The 20,907-nt window shown below is 50.3% G+C and overlaps 1 protein-coding gene across 1 annotated transcript; it reads left to right on the top strand.

The window, feature by feature from the left end:
• Nucleotides 1–5,314: 5,314 nt before the first annotated feature.
• Nucleotides 5,315–10,998, top strand: OCSTAMP (osteoclast stimulatory transmembrane protein). The gene is made up of 3 exons (XM_026014722.2): nt 5,315–5,409; nt 7,840–8,842; nt 10,102–10,998. Exons 1-3 carry the CDS (start codon nt 5,366–5,368, stop codon nt 10,498–10,500), a joined length of 1,446 nt encoding a protein of 481 aa, XP_025870507.2. The 5' UTR covers nt 5,315–5,365; the 3' UTR covers nt 10,501–10,998.
• The last annotated feature ends 9,909 nt before the right edge of the window (nt 10,999–20,907 follow it).

The raw sequence follows: 20,907 nt of genomic DNA on the forward strand, positions 1-20,907 counted from the left end.
TTAGTTTCTGCTTTTTTTTTTGAGAGAGAGAGAGACTATGAGCTGGAGGGGGAGGGGTGGAGAGGGAGAGAGAGAATCTGAAGCAGACTCCACATCCAGTGCAGAGCCCAACACGGATCTCCATCTCATGACCTTGAGATCATGACCTGAGCTGAAATCAGACATTTTATCCACTGAACCACCCAGGCACCCCATGTTTCTGCATATAGACCGAGCTCTGCAGGGATGGTTTTGTCTCTGCTGTACGTAATGTGGCCGGGGCCACGCAGCTGGGAGCTTAGCTGGAGCTTGAATGAACACGATGACTGTGGAGCCTCTAAGGATTCTAGGCCAGACCTCTGAACCTGACAGTGGGCTTCTCAGAAGGCAAAAGCAAAAGCTATGTGGCCCCTTCAGGGCTGGCCTTGGGAGTCTGGGAATTCAACTCCGCCACATTCTATTGGTCAACTCAAGTCCAAAGTTGGCCTGGTTCAAGGGGAACTCAGCTAAACGCAAGTTCCACCAACAACACGCTGATCCGACCAGCGGCAGCGAGGCAAGAGGACAATAAGTGATGGTGGAACGGGAGGAAACTGACCCCCTTCCTGTACTGGGGAGACTACGACCTTCTACAGCCAGGCTGGCAAGCATCATGGAAGTAATTAGGGGAATTTATAACCTGCATGCCCGGTGGCCCACTTTTCCAACTTCTGGATTCACATTCCAGCAAAATTGTCCCATGGTCACTATGGAGACAATGTAGGAGGATATTCAGGCCACTGCTGCCAGGGGTACCCAGGAGCTAGATGCCACCTAGGTGACCTCCAGGGGGGTGGCATTTAAGTGAAACACGGGAACACACTGTGGAAAACACCACAATACACAGAAGTGTTGAGCAACAGGTCGGTGGAAGGTTCGGACACACACATACATATTCTGGCGCATATATCAAGAAAGTACAGGCAGGTGGGCAGAGGAATGGTAGCAGTGATGGTAAATGAAAACCAAGATGAATAAAAGCCACTGAATGGGGGTTCAGTGGCCACTTGGGACTCCTGGTCTTCCCATGCCGTGTGACGTTAAGCAGGTCCTTTATGTTTTGGACTTTAGTTTCTTGATCTGAGAGGTAAGATGTCATAGGCACGGTCTCCAAAGGAAATAGTAAGCACAGGGACTAACTAATTTGAGGACAGCTTAGTAACGAAGCTTGGAACCTAGTTCCAAGGTGTGGGCAGAGGGTGAGGAAAACCAGGAGGGAAAGTGTAAGTCCTCAATAGTGGGAGGGTGAACCTCCCAGCCAAAGCTCTGAGGGACAGAGGCCTAAGTGGGGCTGGCACCTCTATTCCTAGGACACATTCAACACTTGATGACTCTGAAAGCGGGGCGCTGCCCTGGATCTTTCTCTACACCTTCCCTCTGCAGGCCTGCTGGCACTCCCCACGACCAAACCCAACTGTATGGGTCAGGGTTCTCCAGAGAAACAGAACCAACAGGATGGAGTATATATGTATTCCCAGGAAAGAGTCCAAAGGCAATCTGTTAGCAGAGCTCCCTCTTGCTTAGGGGAAGTCAGTCTTTTGGTCTATTCAGACCTTCACCTGATTGGATGAGGCCCACCACATTATGAGGCGGCAATCTGATTTACTCAAACTCCATTAATCTAAATGTACATCTCATCCAAAGACACCTTCACAGGAATATCCAGAATAATGTTTGACCAAAGAGCTGGATGCTGCGGCCCAGCCATGTTGACACAGAAAGCTAACTAACTGTCGCACCCACAGAAGCCAAAATGCAGGAGAGTCCCTTGATACCGCCCATCCAGGTCTAACCCCTGGGCTTAGGGTGGGGAGGAGAAGAGTGGAGACTGGTCTGGAGGAGCAAACTGAGAAAACACGGCAGGGAAGGTTTAGACCAAATCAGAACTTATAATTTAGTGGTCCCCAGGTCTGCATCCAGCCCACAGTCAGGTTTTTTTGGCCGCCTTTCATGAGTTTTAAATTATTAACTGACTGCTAATATTTTTAAATTCAGAAAGTCTCACCTTAAAACCTAGATTTGTGGGGCACTCGAGTGGCTCAGTGGTTGAACATCTGCCTTCGGGTCAGATTGTAATCCCGGGGTCCTGGGATTTAGGCCCACATTAGGCTCCCTACAGGGAGCCTGCTTCTCCCTCTGCCTATGTCTCTGGCTCTCTCTGGCTCTCGTGAATAAATAAATAAAAATTTAAAAAATTAAAATAAAAGTTGGATAAAAATGTTATTAAAATAAATTTCACTTTTTTATGCGGCTACTAGAAAATTTTTAATTATACACGCGGCTCATGCTCTGTTTCTATTGGATAGCATTGGCTATTAGGTAAGATTTTAGCCACCTGTCCGTATTCTCAGGCTGGGTGGGTGGTGGCAATATTCCATGCCCACGGGCAGTACAATGCAGTGACTCCAATGTTCTACGGACCTCTGATGCTGATTCTAGATCTGAAGGCTTACCGCTTCCTCTTCCTATTCTGTCTTATGGTTCTGAATCCTTCACCCAGAAATTCCCCTCAACAACGCTGATTCTATTTTGGATGATTCAGAAGACCCTTCCGGATGCTGTGGGATTTGGAGCCAGGCCAGCTTTATGTAGGCAGAAGTGACTGCCTACATGTGCTGAGAGAAGTCAAAAATATGTTTTGCCCCTGCCTTCCCTCTGCCACCAAACCCCTAAGTCTTACACATTCACTGAGGCCTTCAGGAAATAACCAAAACGGTCTTTAAACAATAGCTACCTGGTGTCAGTCCAGAAACCAGGCAAATGCTGGTGTCTGCCAGGAGCACTCCCCTCTGACGGGCACAAAGCCCTGAAGTTCCCCATGCGTTGGGGACCCTGGCCAGGGATTCTGGCCCAGCAGGCATCACAAAAGCCTGTATAATCAGGTCCGAGCAGCATGGGGCTCACTTAGGCAGAGCTGTCAGCCCAGGTTGGAGAAAGTAGGGCAGGAGCATTTATCTATTTACTGGGAACTCTACATACATTACTCCATAGAATCAAACAATCCTGAGAAGTAGGTACTAGCATTCTCATGAGAGCAGAGTCCGTACAAGTTCACAGGACAGTTGTCTTGTCCAAGGTCACTCAGCACAGTAAGTGACAAAGTTGGCGTTCAAATACAGATCTACTATCCCCAGCCCAGAGCCCCTGCAGTTCAGAGGGACAGCTAGACAAAGCTCCCTGCACCAGCCCTTCTGAGGCTTCCTGCAGGGGTTGTTAGTAGGCGGCCCTCATGCTGGCTTTGGCCCACAGACCTGTTAAGATGGACCTAAACAATAGTCCTTTTTTTTTTTTTTATGCTGGCTTTAAAAACTTGGAGACTTTTACATAAAAATGGGAATGACTGGCATCTTTGGAAAAATTGGAAAATCTGATAATATGGGACCTCTTTTCAAAGGACTTCACCCCTCAACTGGAGCAGAGTAGAAGCTGTTCTTTCTGAAAGGGCCTAGGCCCTCCCGGCAGTTCACACTGTTTCCATCTGGTCTGCTTTGCTTCTTACCTTGGCTGGCTGGCCCCTGCTGGTGCTGGAGTTTCCTGCTCCCCATCTACTTGGGGTCCTCAGTTCTCTGCAGACTTGGTACCTGGCCTGGTTTCCTGGAGGGGCTTGTGATCTGGGTAGGGGGTCAGGCCCTCCAAGGGCCACAGGTGTCCCATTCAATTGTGTGACCATGAGAATGTCACTTCCCCTAACTGGGCCATAGAATACCCTCCTTTAGGCCTGAGCAAGTGACCCAAGCAACACGTCCTTACAAGGGAAAAGGATGGGGAGTCTGGAACACCACCTAGGTGTGTCCTTCCTCACTGGCACATCCTACAGGGTGGAGACCTGGGGGCACAGGGGAAGGCTTCCCAACGAGGCAGCTTACTGGCAAGTGACAGAGCACAGAGATGCGGGGGGGCAAGGTGTCTGCTTCCAGATGGGGGTTGGCTTTCCAACCAGCCCAGAAGTGTACCTGCCGGGCAATGACTGCAACTGAGCGTGCACGCAGGGACCTCGCACTTATTAAGTGACTACTGTTTTCAGTGCTAGATGCATCTGAAGGTAGCAGGAGTCTTGTGAACACTTCCCTCCACACCAGTAGAGCACAGTGGCTGACAGTAGACTCTGGAGCAGGACCATTGGCTATAAATGATGGCTCTACCTCTTACTAGCTGAGTGGCTTGGTTAAGGGACTTAGTTCTCTGGATCTCGGTTTTCTGAACTGAGGAATGGAAATAACAATACCTATCACAAAGGGTTGTTGGAAATAAGGATTCAGGGGATTCATTTTTTCTTTTATTTCTTAATTTTTTTAAAGATTTATTTACTTATTCATGAGAGACAGAGAGAGACAGAGACAGAGACATAGACAGAGGGAGAAGCAGACTCTTCGCAGGAGCCCAATGCAGGACTTAATCCCGGATCCCGGAATCACGACCTGAGCCTAAGACAGCCACCCAGCTGCTGAACCATCCAGGCTTCCCGGGAATTCTTTTTTTTTTTTTTTTTTAAGATTTTATTTATTTATTCATGAGAGACACAGGGTGAGGCAGAGACAGGCAGAGGGAGAAGCAGGCTCTCTGCAGGGAGCCCAATACAGGACCCAATCCCAAAACCCTGGGATCATGGCCTGAGCCCAAGGCAGATGCTCAACCACTGAGCCCCCTGGGTGCCCCCAGGATTTAGGGAATTCAAATAGAACTCTTGAGAAGTGCCTGATACTTAGCCTGTGCTCAATAAATATTAACTGTTATCATCCTTCCTCTCTTTTAAGAGGAGGAAACTGATGGGCTCATCTGCTCAAGGTCACACAGAGAAGGAGGGACAGAGCTGTGATTAGAAGCCAGGTCCGCATCAGGCTAAAGACAGAAAGCCAGCTGGAGAGGAGACCAGAGCCACTATGCTTGAAAGAGTCTCGGCAGAGCTCCAGTTGTCTCCCAGAGTAGCAGGAAAGCGGGTTCCCACTGCTCAGAGCTGGGAATCAGGCTCCTCTCTGGGCAAGGGGAAGCCCAGCAGACTTCTAGTCCTGGCACTACCACTAATGAGCCTCAGTTCCTTCCTCCGTGAAATGGGAGCAGTTTTACCTTCCTGCTATAAGGATCACAGATAACTGCTGGGAATAGGCTCCTTCCTCCCACACCTTCCACCCACCCCTGCCTCCAGGAAGAGGAGGAGGAAGCTTGCCCAACCCCCTGGGAGGTGGGCCCAAGCGACCAGGAGGGCTTAATTAAAAACCAAAAAGCAGAAGCAACAGGAGTTCCCTAGTTCTGAGTTCTAGAGAATATAATTCCTCCCGCTTCCTCTCCACCTGCTGTCACCGCCTCAGGCTTGCCTGCCCTGATCTGGACCCACGGCTATTCAGGAAGCATGAGGGCCCTCTGGGAGACAGCTGAGTACCTCGCCAGGACCGGGTAGGTCTGGGGACCCTGGACACTGGGACTACAGGCAAGGAAACAGTCAGTGCTCAGGCATGATGGGTATGAGCTTAGGTCTCAAGCTCTGGCATTCCCTGGCTGTGGGACCTTGGGTGAACTCCACCTCTTTGAGCCTCAGTTTCCATATCTGTCAAGGAGCATAGTAACAATGTCTACAGGGAGCTGTAAGAAATAAATGAGAAAATGCACGCCCAGGGCCTGCCGTCCTGCTGGGTTGGGGGGGGTGGGGTGGAGCTCTGGACAGATGGCAGGTGCTTTCTTCATCATTCCCAACACTCCCTCGGGCCTTGGCCTCCAGAACGACGTAGAGCTGGCTTCCCTATTTTTTCAACAGTTACCACGTTCTGAATACTCATCACACAATAGGAGGAGGCTTAGTCCTAAATTAAAATGCCCTGGCGGGAGGGGCCAGAAAGGCCATAATTCATCATCTTCCACTGCAAGTGGGTCCTTAGTGCTGCCGGCTTATGTAGCATTTCTCTGATTCGTTGACTCTTCCACCCTCTCCTTCCTCTTCGAGCTCCTGCTGCCTCCTCCAGCGTGCCCTCCATCAACGCTGACCTGGCTTTCCTGCCACCCTGGGCAGATAGAAGCAATCATACGACACATATTTAGGGAGCACTGGCTCTATGCCAGACAGTATTCTAGGCTCTATGCCAGACAGTATTCTAGGCCCTTGGACCAAGGGCACTTGGGTGGCTCAGTGGTTGAGCCTCTGCCTTTGGCTCAGGGTGTGATCCTGGGGTCCTAGGATCGAGTCCCACATCAGGATCCCCACAGGTTATCCCTCTGCCTATGTCCGCCCCCCCCGCCCCGTGTCTCTCACAAATAAATAATCTAAAAAGCAAAGAAGAAGAAGAAGAAGAAGAAGAAGAAGAAGAAGAAGAAGAAGAAGAAGAAGAAGAAAAGAAACTCAACCAAAGTCACACAGATGGTGGTGAGTGGTGAAATGGGGATTTAAACCCAGGCCCTTAACCACTGCTCTGTTGTGTGTCAGAGGAACTGAGAGATCGGCCCCCATCCTCTACCTGTCACCCGTCCCAGCCTTTGTGCTGTCAACCTTACCCACTGCTGTCCCCACCACCATCACCACAGAAAAGATCGCTCCAGAGGGCCTCCGCTTCATCCACACCCCCCTCTTGATTGGCTCGGCCATCTGCAAACCTGTTAGAGTCTCTCACATCTTGGTCCCATTCCCACCATCAGCTTTGGCACCTTTCTGCACACCTTTCCTGCAAACAGGACTCGGCGTGCTCGTGTCTCATGTCCTACTTCTTCTGGTCTCTTCTGGGCTCCCTCTAGTTAGTCAGGTTTTGGCCCAAGATGCCACCAAGCTACTACCCTTTTGGGCACTCACCAGGGACCTCCAAGTGGCTAAATCCAAAGGCCATTCCTCAGTGCTCAGCCTTACTGACTGGTCCGCAGCACTTGACATATGTGGTCACTCCCCTCTTCTTGGAACACTTGACTCAATTGGTTCCCCAGCACCACATCACCTGGTTCCTCAGCCTCTTTCTTGACCCCCCAGCTGCCAACACATGGTCCCGAGGAGTCTCCTCCTGCCATATGGCTATAAGTATCATGTGTAAATCAATGACTTTACAGGTCACTTATTTCCCATCCTGGACGACACCTGGGTGTTCTCAGTTCCTCAGGCACCAAACCCCCTTGTCATCCCTAACCTCCCTCTTCCTCTCACTCCCACAGCCAATCAGACTGCCAGTTGTGTTGGCTTCTCCTATAGAACGTACCCAGAACCCAACCTCTTCTCACTAATTCCTCTGCCATCATTCTTTAATACAGGCTCTAGGAGGGCAGGGATTCTTTTCTGTTCCATTCATCCCTGTTTCTCCAGTGCTGAGCCTAAAGTGGTTGTTTCATAAATACAAGGATAACAGAATAGAAAAGCTCCTGAATAGTAGAGGAGACCCCGAAGGAATGTCCAGGAGTTGTCCTTGGTTGGTCCAAGCTAACCAAGATGGTGAATTCAGGTGAAACAGTATCTCTCTCTCTCTCTCTCCCCATTTTTGTCTCTTTCTTCTTCTCTCTCATCTGTGCTTCTCTCTCCACGACTCTTTCATTCCCCAGGGCAAGGTGTCCTGGCAAAACTGGAAGTATGGACGCAGGCAGCCCAGGCATCCATCCTCACATCCCCAGGATCTAGACTCTTCCCCAACAAGTGCAGTGAGGATAATCCTAGGGCAGGCTCTGACTAGGGGTCAGCTGGGGTCCTGTGGGTTTGGGGTGAGTTGCTGGAATTGGCCCACAGGGGAAGACTGCCCAACACTGTGGCCAAAGGGGGGGAGCCTGTCAGCAATGGAAGGTTTCGAGGATCAGGGACATTGGGTTGACATCCAACCCCTCATCCTCCTGAGAGCGCCCCCCTCCCCTGTGTCCTTGGTGCAGGTGGAGTTTCTGGCAGCTAGGGCTCTCCAAGGCCCTTGGCCCACTGCAAGCTGCCTGGGTCGCCTTCTCTCAGCCAGTCCCAACCAGCTGCGGCCAGCTGCTGACCCAGCTCTTCCTGTGCGGTTCCCTGGCTGTCGCTGCTGCAGGTCTGACGCGCCACTGGCTGGTGTCCTCGCTGCTTTATCCCCCGGGACCCTCAGCCACGGTGGCCACTGTGTGTGGCCTCCTGGTCTTCCTGGTGCTTGGCTCGGTGCCCCCCGTCCGCTGTCTGTTCGCACTCAGCGTCCCCAGCCTGGGCACGGAGCAGGGCCGCCGCCTGCTCCTGTCCTGGAGTGCTGCCACCCTGGGCGCCGCCGTGGTGCCCAACATCTTGGCCAACGTGGGCGCAGCCGGGCAGGTGCTGAGATGTGTCACAGAGGGCTCCCTGGAAAGTCTGCTCAACACCACTCAGCAGCTGCACACGGCATCCAGGGCTCTGGGCCCCGCCGGCCAGGCGGGCAGCCGGGCCTTGACGCTGCAGGCCCCGGGCAACGGTTCTGCCTTCCGGCTCCACGTGCTCAGGGCCACTCAGCAGGTGCTGGAGGACTTCTCTGGCCTGGAGTCCCTGGCCCAGGGGGCAGTGCTCGGGACCCAGCAGGTGGTCACAGGGCTCTTTACGCTGGGCCTCCTGGTGGACTCGGGCCGGTACCTCCATCGCTACCTGACTGACCTGCAGTTTGACAATATCTACGCCACACGGCAGCTGCTTTGGCAGCTGGAAGAGGCCCAGGCCATGCACCTGGTGGCCTCCCCGCCAGCCTGGCTGCTCTGGGCAGCCCGGCCGAAGCTGTCCCCGGGGGAGCTGCTGTGTTGTCTCCTGAGGCTAGGGCTGCTCACCCTGCTCCTGATGGCCACAGCTGTGACGGTGGCCACAGACCACGTAGCCTTTCTCCTGGCTCAGGCCGCCGTGGACTGGGCCCAGAAGCTGCCCACAGTGCCCATCACGCTCACGGTCAAGTACGATGTAAGTGCCAGTGCCGGGAAGAGGGGACTAGAGTGGCTTCCTGGTAGGAAGAGGCGGGGTGTGTTAACCACTTGATTTGCAATTGAATTTCATTAGCCTTCAGGTCCCAGCCCTTAGAAAAGCTATGGGACCCTGGGGCATTTGCAGACAGACTCCTTTGATTGCCACCCCAGCCCAAAGCAGTGGGTTCAATCCTCACTCCTGGGGCAGATGAGGATATAGATACCCAACGACTTGAAAATAATTGAACCCCCCCCCCCCCCCCCCCCCCCGCCAAGTTACTCTTTTCCTGAGTGGCAAGGTGTCCAAGCTTCATTTTCCTCACTTGTACAAGCTGGATCAATCCTCCTCACCCTGCTTGGTTATTGTGAGTCTTAACATGTGGTCATCTGTAAAAGTACCCGGTGAATTATTCTGATGTTAAAAGAGAATAAGGGGATCCCTGGGTGGCTTAGCAGTTTAGCGCCTGCCTTCGGCCCAGGGCCTGATCCTGGAGTCCTGGGATCAAGTCCCATGTTGGGCTCCCTGCATGGAGCCTGCTTCTCCCTCTGCCTTTGTCTCTGCCTCTCTCTCTGTGTGTGTCTCTCGTGAATAAATCAATAAAATCTTAAAAAAAAAAAAAAGGGGGGGGGGAGAGAGAGAGAATAAAAAATACCTCCGTGAGCCCCTTGCACTGAGCCCAGCAGAGAAGTCAGCCCTGGGCCGAACCAGGATCCAATTCAAAAAGTCTGACTCCAGAGTCAAATGGTTAACCTCTGACCTCACTGCCTCCCTACACCTGCTCCAACATACCACAAGGGAAATGTAGAGCCTAATTCTTAGGATGTTGGGACCCGCCTTGGCTGGGACTGACCCCCTGGGTTGGCCACCTCATTATGTGACCTCAGGCTTCCCATCTCTTCAGAGAGGCTCATTCTGGACTCAACCTCATAGGATCATGAGTATTTGTTGGAAAAGACATCTAAAGTATTCACGAAGGGCTTAGCAAAGAATAAATGCCCATAGTACCCATTTGTTTTCTCTAAAGCATTCCGTTCAGAACCTAGTAATAAAGATAGCATTTGTACAGTGCTTTTTGTTGGTCAGAAAGCCTGCTTCAGACTCCTGATCTCATCATCTGATGCTCCTCAGCCCCCAGGAGGCAGGAGGCTGTGTTACTTCTGGGCCCATCTTGCAGAGGAGGGCAAGCCGCCGCCAAGTGGTGGGTGTCCAGGAATGGCTGGGTGTCTGTTGATGCGGCTTTTTATTCCTCTTTGAAGGCCACGTACACGGTCCTGGGCTTCGTCCCCTTCCTCTTCAACCAGCCCCCTCCGGAGAGCCCCTTCCTCTCCACTCACAACTCCTTGCAGTGGGAGCTGCGCTTCACCTCCCCGGGCTGCCCGCTGCTGCCCGCCCAGCGCCCCCGCACCGCCGCCCCCCTGGTGGCCGCGGCCCTGCAGCTGGCGGCTTGTGCCACCGTCCTGCTGGAGACCTACGCCCGGCGCCTGCGGCACACCATCGCCGCTTCCTTCTTCTCTGCCCAGGAGGCCAGGAGGGTCCGCCACCTTCACGCCCGGCTCCAGCGCAGATACGACGGTCACGGAGGCCAGCGACCGCCCCCGGGGACGCCCTCCTGCTCCCGACCCCCGGGCCTGCCAGCACCCACCCAGCACGGATAGCCAGGCCAGTGCAGGACGCTGCGGAGAACAGAGGGCACGAGGGCCGAGGGGAAGGCGCCTGGGAGCCCACAGGCCTTGGTCCTCCTGCTGCCCTGCTGTGTGACCTTGGGTAGATTGCTTCACCTCTCTGAGCCTCAGTTTCCACGACTGCATAATAATAACCCATGTGACCTACTTTCCACCTGGGGATGTGGGAGAGAAGGAATTCGATATTGGGCATAAGAGGCTTCAAGAAGCAGTAAAGCCCTCGGCACAGTGAAGACCAGAAAGTGTGGAGACAGCTCGAGGTTCCTCCCAGCCAGTTGGGGGGTCAACCAAGGCTCTCCTCTGTATCCACTGCTTTCCCTGGTAGACGGAAACTTCACATGGCGAATGCCTCTAAATGCTCCCGGAACTTATTTATATGTCCCCTGAATCCTCCTTAGATTTAGCGATCTAAAATTTTCTTGATTTTATAAACAAGGTATTTATTAAATCCTAAATTAAGTTATGTTAACACTTTTTGTTTCAAATTCCTTTGGGGATTTCCCATCCGGGGTTGCCAGGGTTGAGCAAATAAAAATACACGACACCCGGTACCATTTGAATTTCGGATAAATAACAAATACGGCTTTAGTATAAGTACCTTCTTGGGGTATTCTTATTCCTAAACATACTGATACCAAACCTGTATTTGTAGCTTATCTGAAATTCAAATGGGACTGAGTAACCCATATTTTATCTGGCAACTGCATCCTCATTGAAATTCTAGGAAAAGGGGGATCCTTGGGTGGCTAAGTGGTTTAGTGCCTCCCTTTGGTCCAGGGCGTGATCCTGGAATCCCAGATCGACAGGCACAAAGGCCAGCGGCTGCCCCCGGGGCCTCCTTCCTGCTCCCAACACCTGGGCCTGCCAGCCTGGGTAAGAGGTAAGGACACTGGTAAGAGGGTCCTGGGACCCCCTTGCATCGGGCTCCCTGCATGGAGCCTGCTTCTCCATCTGCCTGTGTCTCTACCTCTCTCTCTGTGTCTCTCATGAATAAATAAATAAAATCTTTAAAAAAAGAAAAAAGAAATTCTAGGAAAACCCCAGTTCTCTCCTCTGTGGGCTTGGTATTCTCTGTTCCCTCTAGATCATTCTCTGCCCTTCTCTTTTCCAGGAATTTGTACCTCCGTGCATTGAATCACCCTGGCCCCTCTGGCCGATGACTTCTAATTGGGCTTGGCCAGTGGGAGATGCTAGCAGGTGATCCAAAGCAGGAGAGGAGAGAGATGTTGGGTTTGGTGTTCCTGCGGCCCTCTGGGCTACTTGGCAGATGCCAGATTCCATCACTGGCAGCCACAGCTCCTCTCTGGCTGGGCGGCCCCTCACGGTAGCGTAGATGCCCCTGGGTTCTGGAAGGGTACAGCTTCCACAGGTGCTGGTCTCTGAGAGCCTCACCATCCTTCCTTTTACCAACTTCCCACCTCTGTCCCTTCATTAAACTCTCTTTCATTTCCCATTTAAGACTATCATCTCTTTCCTGCCAGGACCCTGACTGATGATGTGGCCTGGGTCGCAAAGCCCTGCTCAAGCCAACCTCTCCCTCTCTTACTCTGCCCGGCTGCATGGGCTCAAACTCCTCAGACACACTAGGGTGGTTTGCACCTTGGGGCAATGCGTTTGCTGTTCCCACATCCTGGAACGCACTTCCTTCAAGTCTTGGCATGGAGAAGCTTCTTTGCATCCTTCGGGGATTAGCTCAAATGTCACCTTCTCAGAGAAGCCTTCCCTGACCACTCCACCTAATATTGTCCCATCCCAGCCAGTTTCACTCCATCACAGGAGTGGACAAGCTGCAATCTGTGAGCTGAATCTGGCCTGCGGGCTGGTTTTGTGAACAGGATTGTACTGGAACACTGCCACACCCATTAGTTTAAGTATCGTTTCTGGCTGCTTCTGTTCTCACGGCAGATTTGAGTAGTGGAGACAGGGACTGCGTGGCCCACAAAAATCTGAAATATTTACCTTCTGGATCTTTAACTAAAATGTTTGCTGACCCCTGATCTATCATATCAAATTGTTTTCTCACCTCTATAAATACCCTTATCAATATCCTTTATTTGATATTAGCTTGCGTGTGTATTCATAGATTTAGCTCTTTGTTACCTGCCGTGTGTTTCATACCATCCTCACAAGAATGTAAACTCCAGACTATGTGTCTGGTCCTCCCTGCTATTTCCAGTTCCTGAGGCAGTGCCTGGTACAGAATAAACACTCAGTATAAAAATCAGTTCAATGGCCAGGTATCTGGAGGTAGGATTGTGTGCTCTCCTTTCTCTGCTTCTTCCTGAAGATTTGGGGCTTGCAGGAAGGAATGGTTAGGTACTGGAAGCAGCTTGCTTTGGGCCAAATAAGTGGCCAAAGGGAAAGATACAAAGCAGGAAGGGATATATTCCCAGTCAAGTGTTTCAACAGCCAGTGCAGTGTGAGTCACCAGCTGCTGGGACCTGAGCCACACTCCAGGCACTTCACCCCCTCCTCGAAGGTGTTTGTGCTCATCCCTGAGGGCCATCTTTGACCTCACCCGAAACCCAGTTCCATCCCAGCTTCCTTTCCCACAAAGCTGCCTTGTGGGTTGTATAGGCAGTGACTCACCCACACGTTTTTTTTAAATTGCACAAGTAACACGTGAATCCTTGTCCTTATGAAAATTAGAGCAGTACAGATAATAATAGCTGGTGTTTGTTGGGTGCTTATGATGCACTGGGGGTGTGCTGGGAGTGGGGCTGAGATGCCCACAATTGGTCTCGGGAGCTGGTGGAGGCTGGCTCTAGCACACCATTAGATATGTCCAAAACTCTGTAAAAAGCTTTATGTATACCATCTTAAAACTAAATAGATGGTGGTATTATTCTTCTCCTTTTAGAGGCGAATAAATTGAGGTTCAGAGAGGTTAAGTGTTTTGCCCAAAGTCATACAGCTAATAAGCTACAGAGTCAGAACTTTAATCCAGGTGCTCTGGCTTTCAGAGCCTATGACCTTAACAAATAAGAGTAACGTCTCCTTTGACCACCACACACATTTCTGCCTCCCTACCCCACAGGCACAACCGCCATGATCAGTTGGGTGGGAACCATTCGGATATTTTTCTACACGTGTAGGTATATGCAGATAGAACATAGGAATGAATACCGTTGTGTGTCGTTCTCGATGGCACGATGTGATACGTGTAGTTCTACAGCCTGTCTTTTCACTCAGCAGTACGTCTCCGCCCTACCTCATTCTTTCTAATTATTGGATGGCATTGATATGTCATGAGTTGTCTAGCACTTCCCTTTGGTTGATGTTTAGGTCGTTTCCAACTTTTGTTGTTGTAAACAATGCTGCAATGGACATCCTTGGCTGTCCCTCCTTGTGTACATCAGAGAGCTTCCTTGACTAGATGTAGAACTTCCCAAATTACATGGGAACTTACTTATTAACTTATCTATGAGGTTGTAGCTTTTTAGGTGCATGTTAGCTGGTATGACAGACAGACATCCAAGATGGCCCCCCAATGACCTCACATTGTGGAATTCATACCCTTGTGTGATTCTTCCCCTTGAACTTGCTTCCAGCTAAGAGAATATGGTACAAATGGTGGGGTATCATTTCTGTGATCAGGTTCCCCAAGAATGCAACATCCATCTTGCTAGTGGGCTCACTATCTTGCCATCTTCTCAGCTTGCATGCTTTGATAAAGCAAGCTGCCATGCTGGAGAGGCCCACAGAGAAGGATCGGAGGGTCCCCTCTGGCAATAGCCAGCTTGGAACTGAGGTCTTCAGCCCAAGGGCCTCAATTCTGACAACAGCCTTCTAAGTGAGAAGAGCCTTGGGTCTTCAGGTGAGGCTCCAGCCACGGCCCATACCTTGACCGCAGCCCTGAACTTCAGAGACACTGAAGCAGAGGACCCAGAGGCTCCATATCCAGACTCCTGCCCCACAAAAACTCTGAGATAAGAAATGTGTGTTGTCTTAAGCCACTTCATTTGTGGCAATTTGTTACGCAGCAATCCTGCTGGGAAGAAGCCAAACCTGAGATAGGGTTTTAAGTATGATTTATTTGGGAGGTGATCCTAGGGAGCACCAGTAGGGATGTGGAGAAGCTAGAGAAGACAGGGAAAGAAGCTGATTCGGGTGCATCAGTAAACAGATTATCATTGCTGTGGAACTTCTGGAAGTTGGTGAAGAACCGTGCCTCAGAGTCCCCTCCACCCTCACCCTGAGGAAGTCTGGGTATTTATCCTCTGCTGTCAGCTCTCACGGGCTGAGGGCTGCTCCTTGCCTTGGCGCCTCCAGCCCGCCTTCTTCTTGGACTGAGGGGAAACTCCTTCAGGAACTGTCACAGGTGTTCACAGTGAGACACCAGCCACCTGTATGGGAAGTCCTAGTGTGGAGGGGATGCAAGTGGGGGGACAGCATCTTCTCCTCCAGATATACTGGAAAGAACAGACAACTGGAGGTCATAAAAATCTAGGTTTCCATTCTGATTCCACCACTTTGTAGCTGTGTGACCCTAAACAAATCACTATGTCTCCCTCATTTTTCTTTGCCTTTCAATGGGGATAATGGGACTTTCCATGTGAGAGAAGCATGGTAAGAAGCATCTAGCTCCATTTTTACACATACTTGGTTTTCAACATTTCATTCACGTACTCAACCAATATTTATTGAGCACGTACTACAGGCCAAGTCCTGTGCTAGGCTCTGGTCCGTACAGTGGTGAAAGGGACATATGAGCTGCTCATGGAGCTGACATTCTAAAAATGAGTTAATGAATAAACAAGATAATTTCATGTAGACATGGGGTGGTCACGGGAGATCTCTCTGAGGAGATGTCATTTGATTTGAGACCTGAAGGATGAACAGGAGCCAAGCATGCAAAGAGAAAGGGAAGGAACATTCCAGGCCAGAGAAATTACAAGTGCAAAGGCACTGAGGACAGATTTGATATTTTTGAGGGACAGAAAAGAGGATGGAGAGGTCATTAGATCATTTCTCTGAGGCCATGGCTCTTTTCCGGAATCCATCACCAGATTACCTGTTGGGTGCCAGGTCTAAAAGGACAGAAAAAAGTGAAGGTTAATTCCAGCCCTGTTGACAATCCCGCATTTGGCCTTGGGATCCTTTTACTCTTTGGTCTAGAGATTGAAAAACACATGGCTGGAAACTGTGTGGTGGTGTTGCTCCCCCCTTCTATCCCAAGAGCTCTCTGAGGCAGGCAAAGGGATCATTATTTTTTTTTTAAGATTTTATTTATTTATTCATAGAGACAGAGAGAGAGAGAGAGGCAGAGACACAGGCAGAAGGAGAAGCAGGCACCACACAGAGACCCGACGTGGGACTTGATCCCAGGTCTTCAGGATCATGCCCCGGGCTGCAGGCGGCGCTAAACAGCTGCGCCACCAGGGCTGCCCCAAAAGGATCATTATTATGGCCATTTTACAGATGAGAAACCTGAAGTTCAGAGAGGATTATCGGATTTTCCCTGAGTCATAAATATTAATGTTGGCCTTTCTCCTACCCAAGGAAGATTCCACAACTTCAAAGAAGAGAGATGGGGAAAGAGGAGTGCTAACTTCCCTTGACCCCGGGGTCAGGGCTATCAAAGGCCTTGGAAACTTGGCGGTATCGGACGCCCTCTGCTGGCTGCTACAGGCCCAGCCTGGGGGATGAGCACCAGAAGAGGAAGCTTCCAAGTATGGAAAAGGCCACATTCCCTGCTGCCCACCTGGAAATGCCAATATGACCCTGGAAAGGAGTTCAAGTCCCGAGTTCCAATCCCCACTCTAGCACTTGCTAGCTCGAAAACAAAATATGTCTAAATTGCAAGATGAGAGTCCCTGAGTTCTAATCTCTTCTATTACACTCACCTTGTCGTAGGGTGGGTGTTCTTGGTTACCTATTGCTGGGGAGGAAACCGCCCCCAAATTTAGGGACCGGAAACAAAGATTTACTACTATCTCACACAGTTCTGCGAGTTGACTGGGCTCACCCAGGTGGTTCTTGCATGCAGTCTCTTGTACTGGTACAGGTGGAGAGGGACGGGCTGGGGTCGTTTGAAGGCTTGACTGGCCCCTCCACTCAGTGTCTGTGGCCACAGTGCTCATTATGGTGGTCTGGACTGAACAGCCCATCTTACCAGCACCTTGGGATTCTGAGAGGTGGGAAGCAGAAGCTGCCAGGCCAGTTAGGGGCTGTCCCTGGAACTGGGCAGCATCACTTCCACCAAAGGAATCACAGAACCCACCCAGACTCAAGGGAGCCCACCTCTTGACTGGGAGTGGCAAGGTCTTTCTTTTCTTTTCTTTTCTTTTCTTTTCTTTTCTTTTCTTTTCTTTTCTTTTCTTTCTTTCTTTCTTTCTTTCTTTCTTTCTTTCTTTCTTTCCTTTCTTTCTTTCCTTTCTTTCTTCTTTCTTTCTCTTTTAAGGTCATGTTTCAAAAGATCACTTGGGACATATCCCTGGAATAACCTTGGAAAACACAATCTGCTGCTGTGAAGCAGGAGAAGCCAGGTGAAGCCTTTGACTTTCAAAGAGCAAGAGACATTCTGACTTCAGCTGGGAAGAACCTTGTAGAAGACGCTGTCTATACACTTGCATTCTCCAGATGCTACTCCAGGAAGAAGGGGAAGGAGAAATGGGAATAATCTCTATAGCATGCCAATGTTACTTTGAGCCATCCAGAGCTGCATTCAAATCTCAGCTCTCTCACTGAGGACTGAGTGGCTTGGTGGCACCCCTATCACCTCTCTGAGACTTGGTCTCTTCACTCTCCATCTGAAGGAAATCAAGGGGGTGGAAGCCATCTGTGAAACTGAACGCCCATGGACCCATGGCCAGTCCTCAGGGGGGTTTCCTCATGCAGTGAAAACCAGGAGAGGGAAAGGGTGTCCTCCTGGGGACAGCATTGCTACCATCTGGCTACAGAGGGCTTCTGTGTACCCCTGAATGACACCTCAGGAGGCAGCTATGGAGGTGGGCATCCAGCACCAGGTCCCAGGCACCTGGGGCCCAAGTCACCCAACCTGCTCCCTCTGGAGCTTCACCTGAGGTGTGGGGAGCAGACTTCACCTGGGAGCCCTTCCCCGAGAGTGGCATGGATCTGTGCTCCCCACCTCTTCCACCCTAGGTCGCGGGGCAGATGAGGCAAGAAAGCAGCTAGAGCACAGACTTTCAGGAGACATTCATTCAGGGTCATGTGTATGTAGGATCTCTGTCTCTTTCCCTCTCTTCCTCTCCCTCTAGGACTGGTTATATAAGAATATAACCTTCCCAGAAGCCCCCCAGCAACAGCCATTCATGACTCATTAACTAGAATTAGTCACTTGCCTATTCCAGCCATATCACGGGTAAAGGGGTTGGGATTGTGAATGCTGGGCAAGATGTTTTTCAAACGGTGGGTCACCACTGTAGATCAGGAACCAAATTAATAGATTGTAACCAGTATTTCTTTAAAACAAACAAACAAAAAAACCTAATAGAATAGAGAAAAAAAAAACCCCAGCATACATTTGCTCTTAGTGAGCATAAGCATAATTTTGTAGACCTTGTTTTGGCTGTGTGTGTGTCCAGGGGTGCTATCTGAAATGTATTTTTTGTGGGTACTGGGCAAAAAAGAAAACCGGGAGCTTAAGTCAATTGTTTGGGAATTCATAATGAGCCAACAGGATGACCATTCCAGCAGCTCTGCTGACATATCACTTTCTTGGGGAGGCATTCCCTGAATTCTCTACCCCGCCCTCACCGCAGACTACGTACGGCTCTCCAATACACATGCTGTAACACCTCCAAAACTCTTACGGCACATATAATGTTCTATTTGTTCTCTGCCCTTACTGGACCGTAAGTGCTGGGAGGCGAGGCACCAAGTCTTCTGTGTTCACAGCTGCCTCCTAACTGAAATGCCTTCCACGGGACAGGGTCTGGCGGAGGGCTTAGTACTGCACAGATATGGTTCCCATGCCTACTTTATCCCTTGCTGTCCATGGGGCACCGAGTAGATCACTTCAGCTCTCTTTGTCACTCCACCTCAGTTTATTCACCTGTCAAATGGGAATCGTCACGCCCCCTCTGCCTAATTCACAGACCTGGCTATTCATTCCGATGACCCAGATCAGTCCCTACAACAAAATCGGTGAACATGGGTTAAATTATTGAATGGGTTTCGCTTCCCACTTTGATAGACTTTGCTTCCTGACAATTGCTGACAGTCTGATTCACATGAGTCCGCTATTATCTATTGTTATGTAATGACTACCCTGAACTTGGTGACATAAAGCAACAACCCATGTCTTAATGCTCATGGATTGTGTTAGGACGTTGAATGGGACAGTGGGGATGGCTTGCCTTCCACTGTGATGTCTTGGGATTCCAGCTGGGAGTGATTCAAGTGATTGGGGGCTGGAATCTGGGGGCTGCCTCACTGCCCCATGTGATGTCTGAGCTGGGACATCGCATCTGGACTGTTGATCGAAGTGCCTCTATGTGGCTGCTTATGTGGCTTGGACTTCTTGTAGTGTCTGGGTACCGAGAAGAAGCATCCCCAAAACAAGCATCCAAGAACGAGTGTTTCAGGAATCACATGCCCACAACTGGGGTAACCTGGGCTGGGCACTGAGCTAAGGAAATTGTGTACAAAGTACAAAGGCTCTAAAGCAGGAAGGTGCTTGCCATGTGCAATAGCTTTACACAAGTTTATTCTCTCACAGTTTCTGGAGGCTGGAAGCCTACAGCCTAGGTGTCAGCAAGGCCATGCTCTTCTGAGGCTCAAGGGAAGCCTCAAGGCCTCGCCTCTCCCAACTTCTTCCTTGGCCTATAACTGTAGCATTCCAACCTCTGCCTCTGTCTTTGCATGGCTTTTTCCACATGAATGTCTCCTCTGTCTGAATCTCCCTCTCCTTTCTCTTATGAAGACACCAGACATTGAATTTTCGGCCACTCTAATCCAGGATGACCTCATCTTAATTAATTATACATGCAAAGACCCTATTTCCAAATAAGGTCACTTTCTGGGGTTTGGGGTAGATGTGAACTCTGGGGGGACACAATCCAAACATCGCACCATGTAAGCCAGATAGATGGAGGCTCTGGCTGAGGCATCATGAGTAAGAGGGAGAGGTGGGGAGGGGCCGCATCATGCAGGGCATTCTAGGGAATGCCCTTGTGGAAAGAGTTTGGATTCCTTTTAAGTGCAAAAGGATGCCATTGAGTGGCTTACTTTTTTAAAAGAGATTACTTGGTACTGCATGAAGAATGAGCTGTCGAGTTAGGAGCAAGAACATAGCTAAAGACCCACTGGGAAACAATCACAGTTGTCCTATCAAGAGGATCTGGATGGAGGAAAGTGCTAGTTCAGGACATGGTGGTGAAAGGTGCATTAATTTGATGTATATTTTGGAGGTAGAATTGAGGGACTTCCTTAAGTATTGGATGTCAGCAGTGAGGGAGAGATAAATAATTCCCAAATGTTTGGTTTTAACAACAGAGTGGAGGTTTTAGCAACCAGTGCCATTACTAAGATGTCTTTGCTAAGATGAGGAAGACGAGATGAGGGAGGGTCTGGGAAAATAGAGAATGCCACTTGAGATGTACTTAGCTCTTTGCCAAGTACTGCCCTTTGCTGCTGGCAACCGAACAGCTCAATTAGGCAGGAGAGAGAGCTGAGCCGGCAAGCTTAGAGGGAAAGAAGCCCAAGGAGCCACTTGCATTTAATATGGCTAAAAGGATTGCTCTGGACCACACTCAGGGAGGACCGCCACCCTCTGGACTGGGGAGGAGGAACCCTGGGCTTAACTGGTGTTTGATACCTTGGAAAGAGCTGAGTAAGGGATGGCTGGGGTTGGGGTGGGGACACAGAGAGTCTTGGGGTTCTGCTTCCTGCCTGGCCCCTGACTGATGACACTGGAAATCATTCCTCTCTGGACCTCCGTTTCCTCACCAATAAAATGGGACTGACGGTACCTGCCTCGCCAGGGCTGGGGGAAATAAAGATAATGAACACAGCATGGTGTTTGGCTCTGAGTAGGATGCTTTGCTATTGTTATTGCTGAAGATCCCAGAGAAGAGTATAGGGCAGAGAAGTAGCATAGTATGTGTGTGTGGGGGGGTATAAGAATGAGGACTCCGTGGACACAATACTGAGCTAAAATGCTAGTAGTTCCCCCCCCCCCACCTTACTAACCCATGTATCTTTGAGCGAGAAATTTAACTGCTCTAGACCTCAGTTTCTTTGTCTGTAAAGTGGGGGATCTGGAAATAACTTCCCCTGTGGATGTTGTGAGCACAGAATGAATAAATACATGTAAAGCACTCAGAATATCACCAGGCAATAGCAGGTGCCTCATATACACTGTCATCATTCATTACAAAGGCTGACAACGGGGGATGTCCTGAACCCTGGCTGTGC

Source organism: Vulpes vulpes, chromosome 14, assembly GCF_048418805.1.
Source record: "Vulpes vulpes isolate BD-2025 chromosome 14, VulVul3, whole genome shotgun sequence".
Classification (NCBI taxonomy): Eukaryota; Metazoa; Chordata; class Mammalia; order Carnivora; family Canidae; genus Vulpes; species Vulpes vulpes.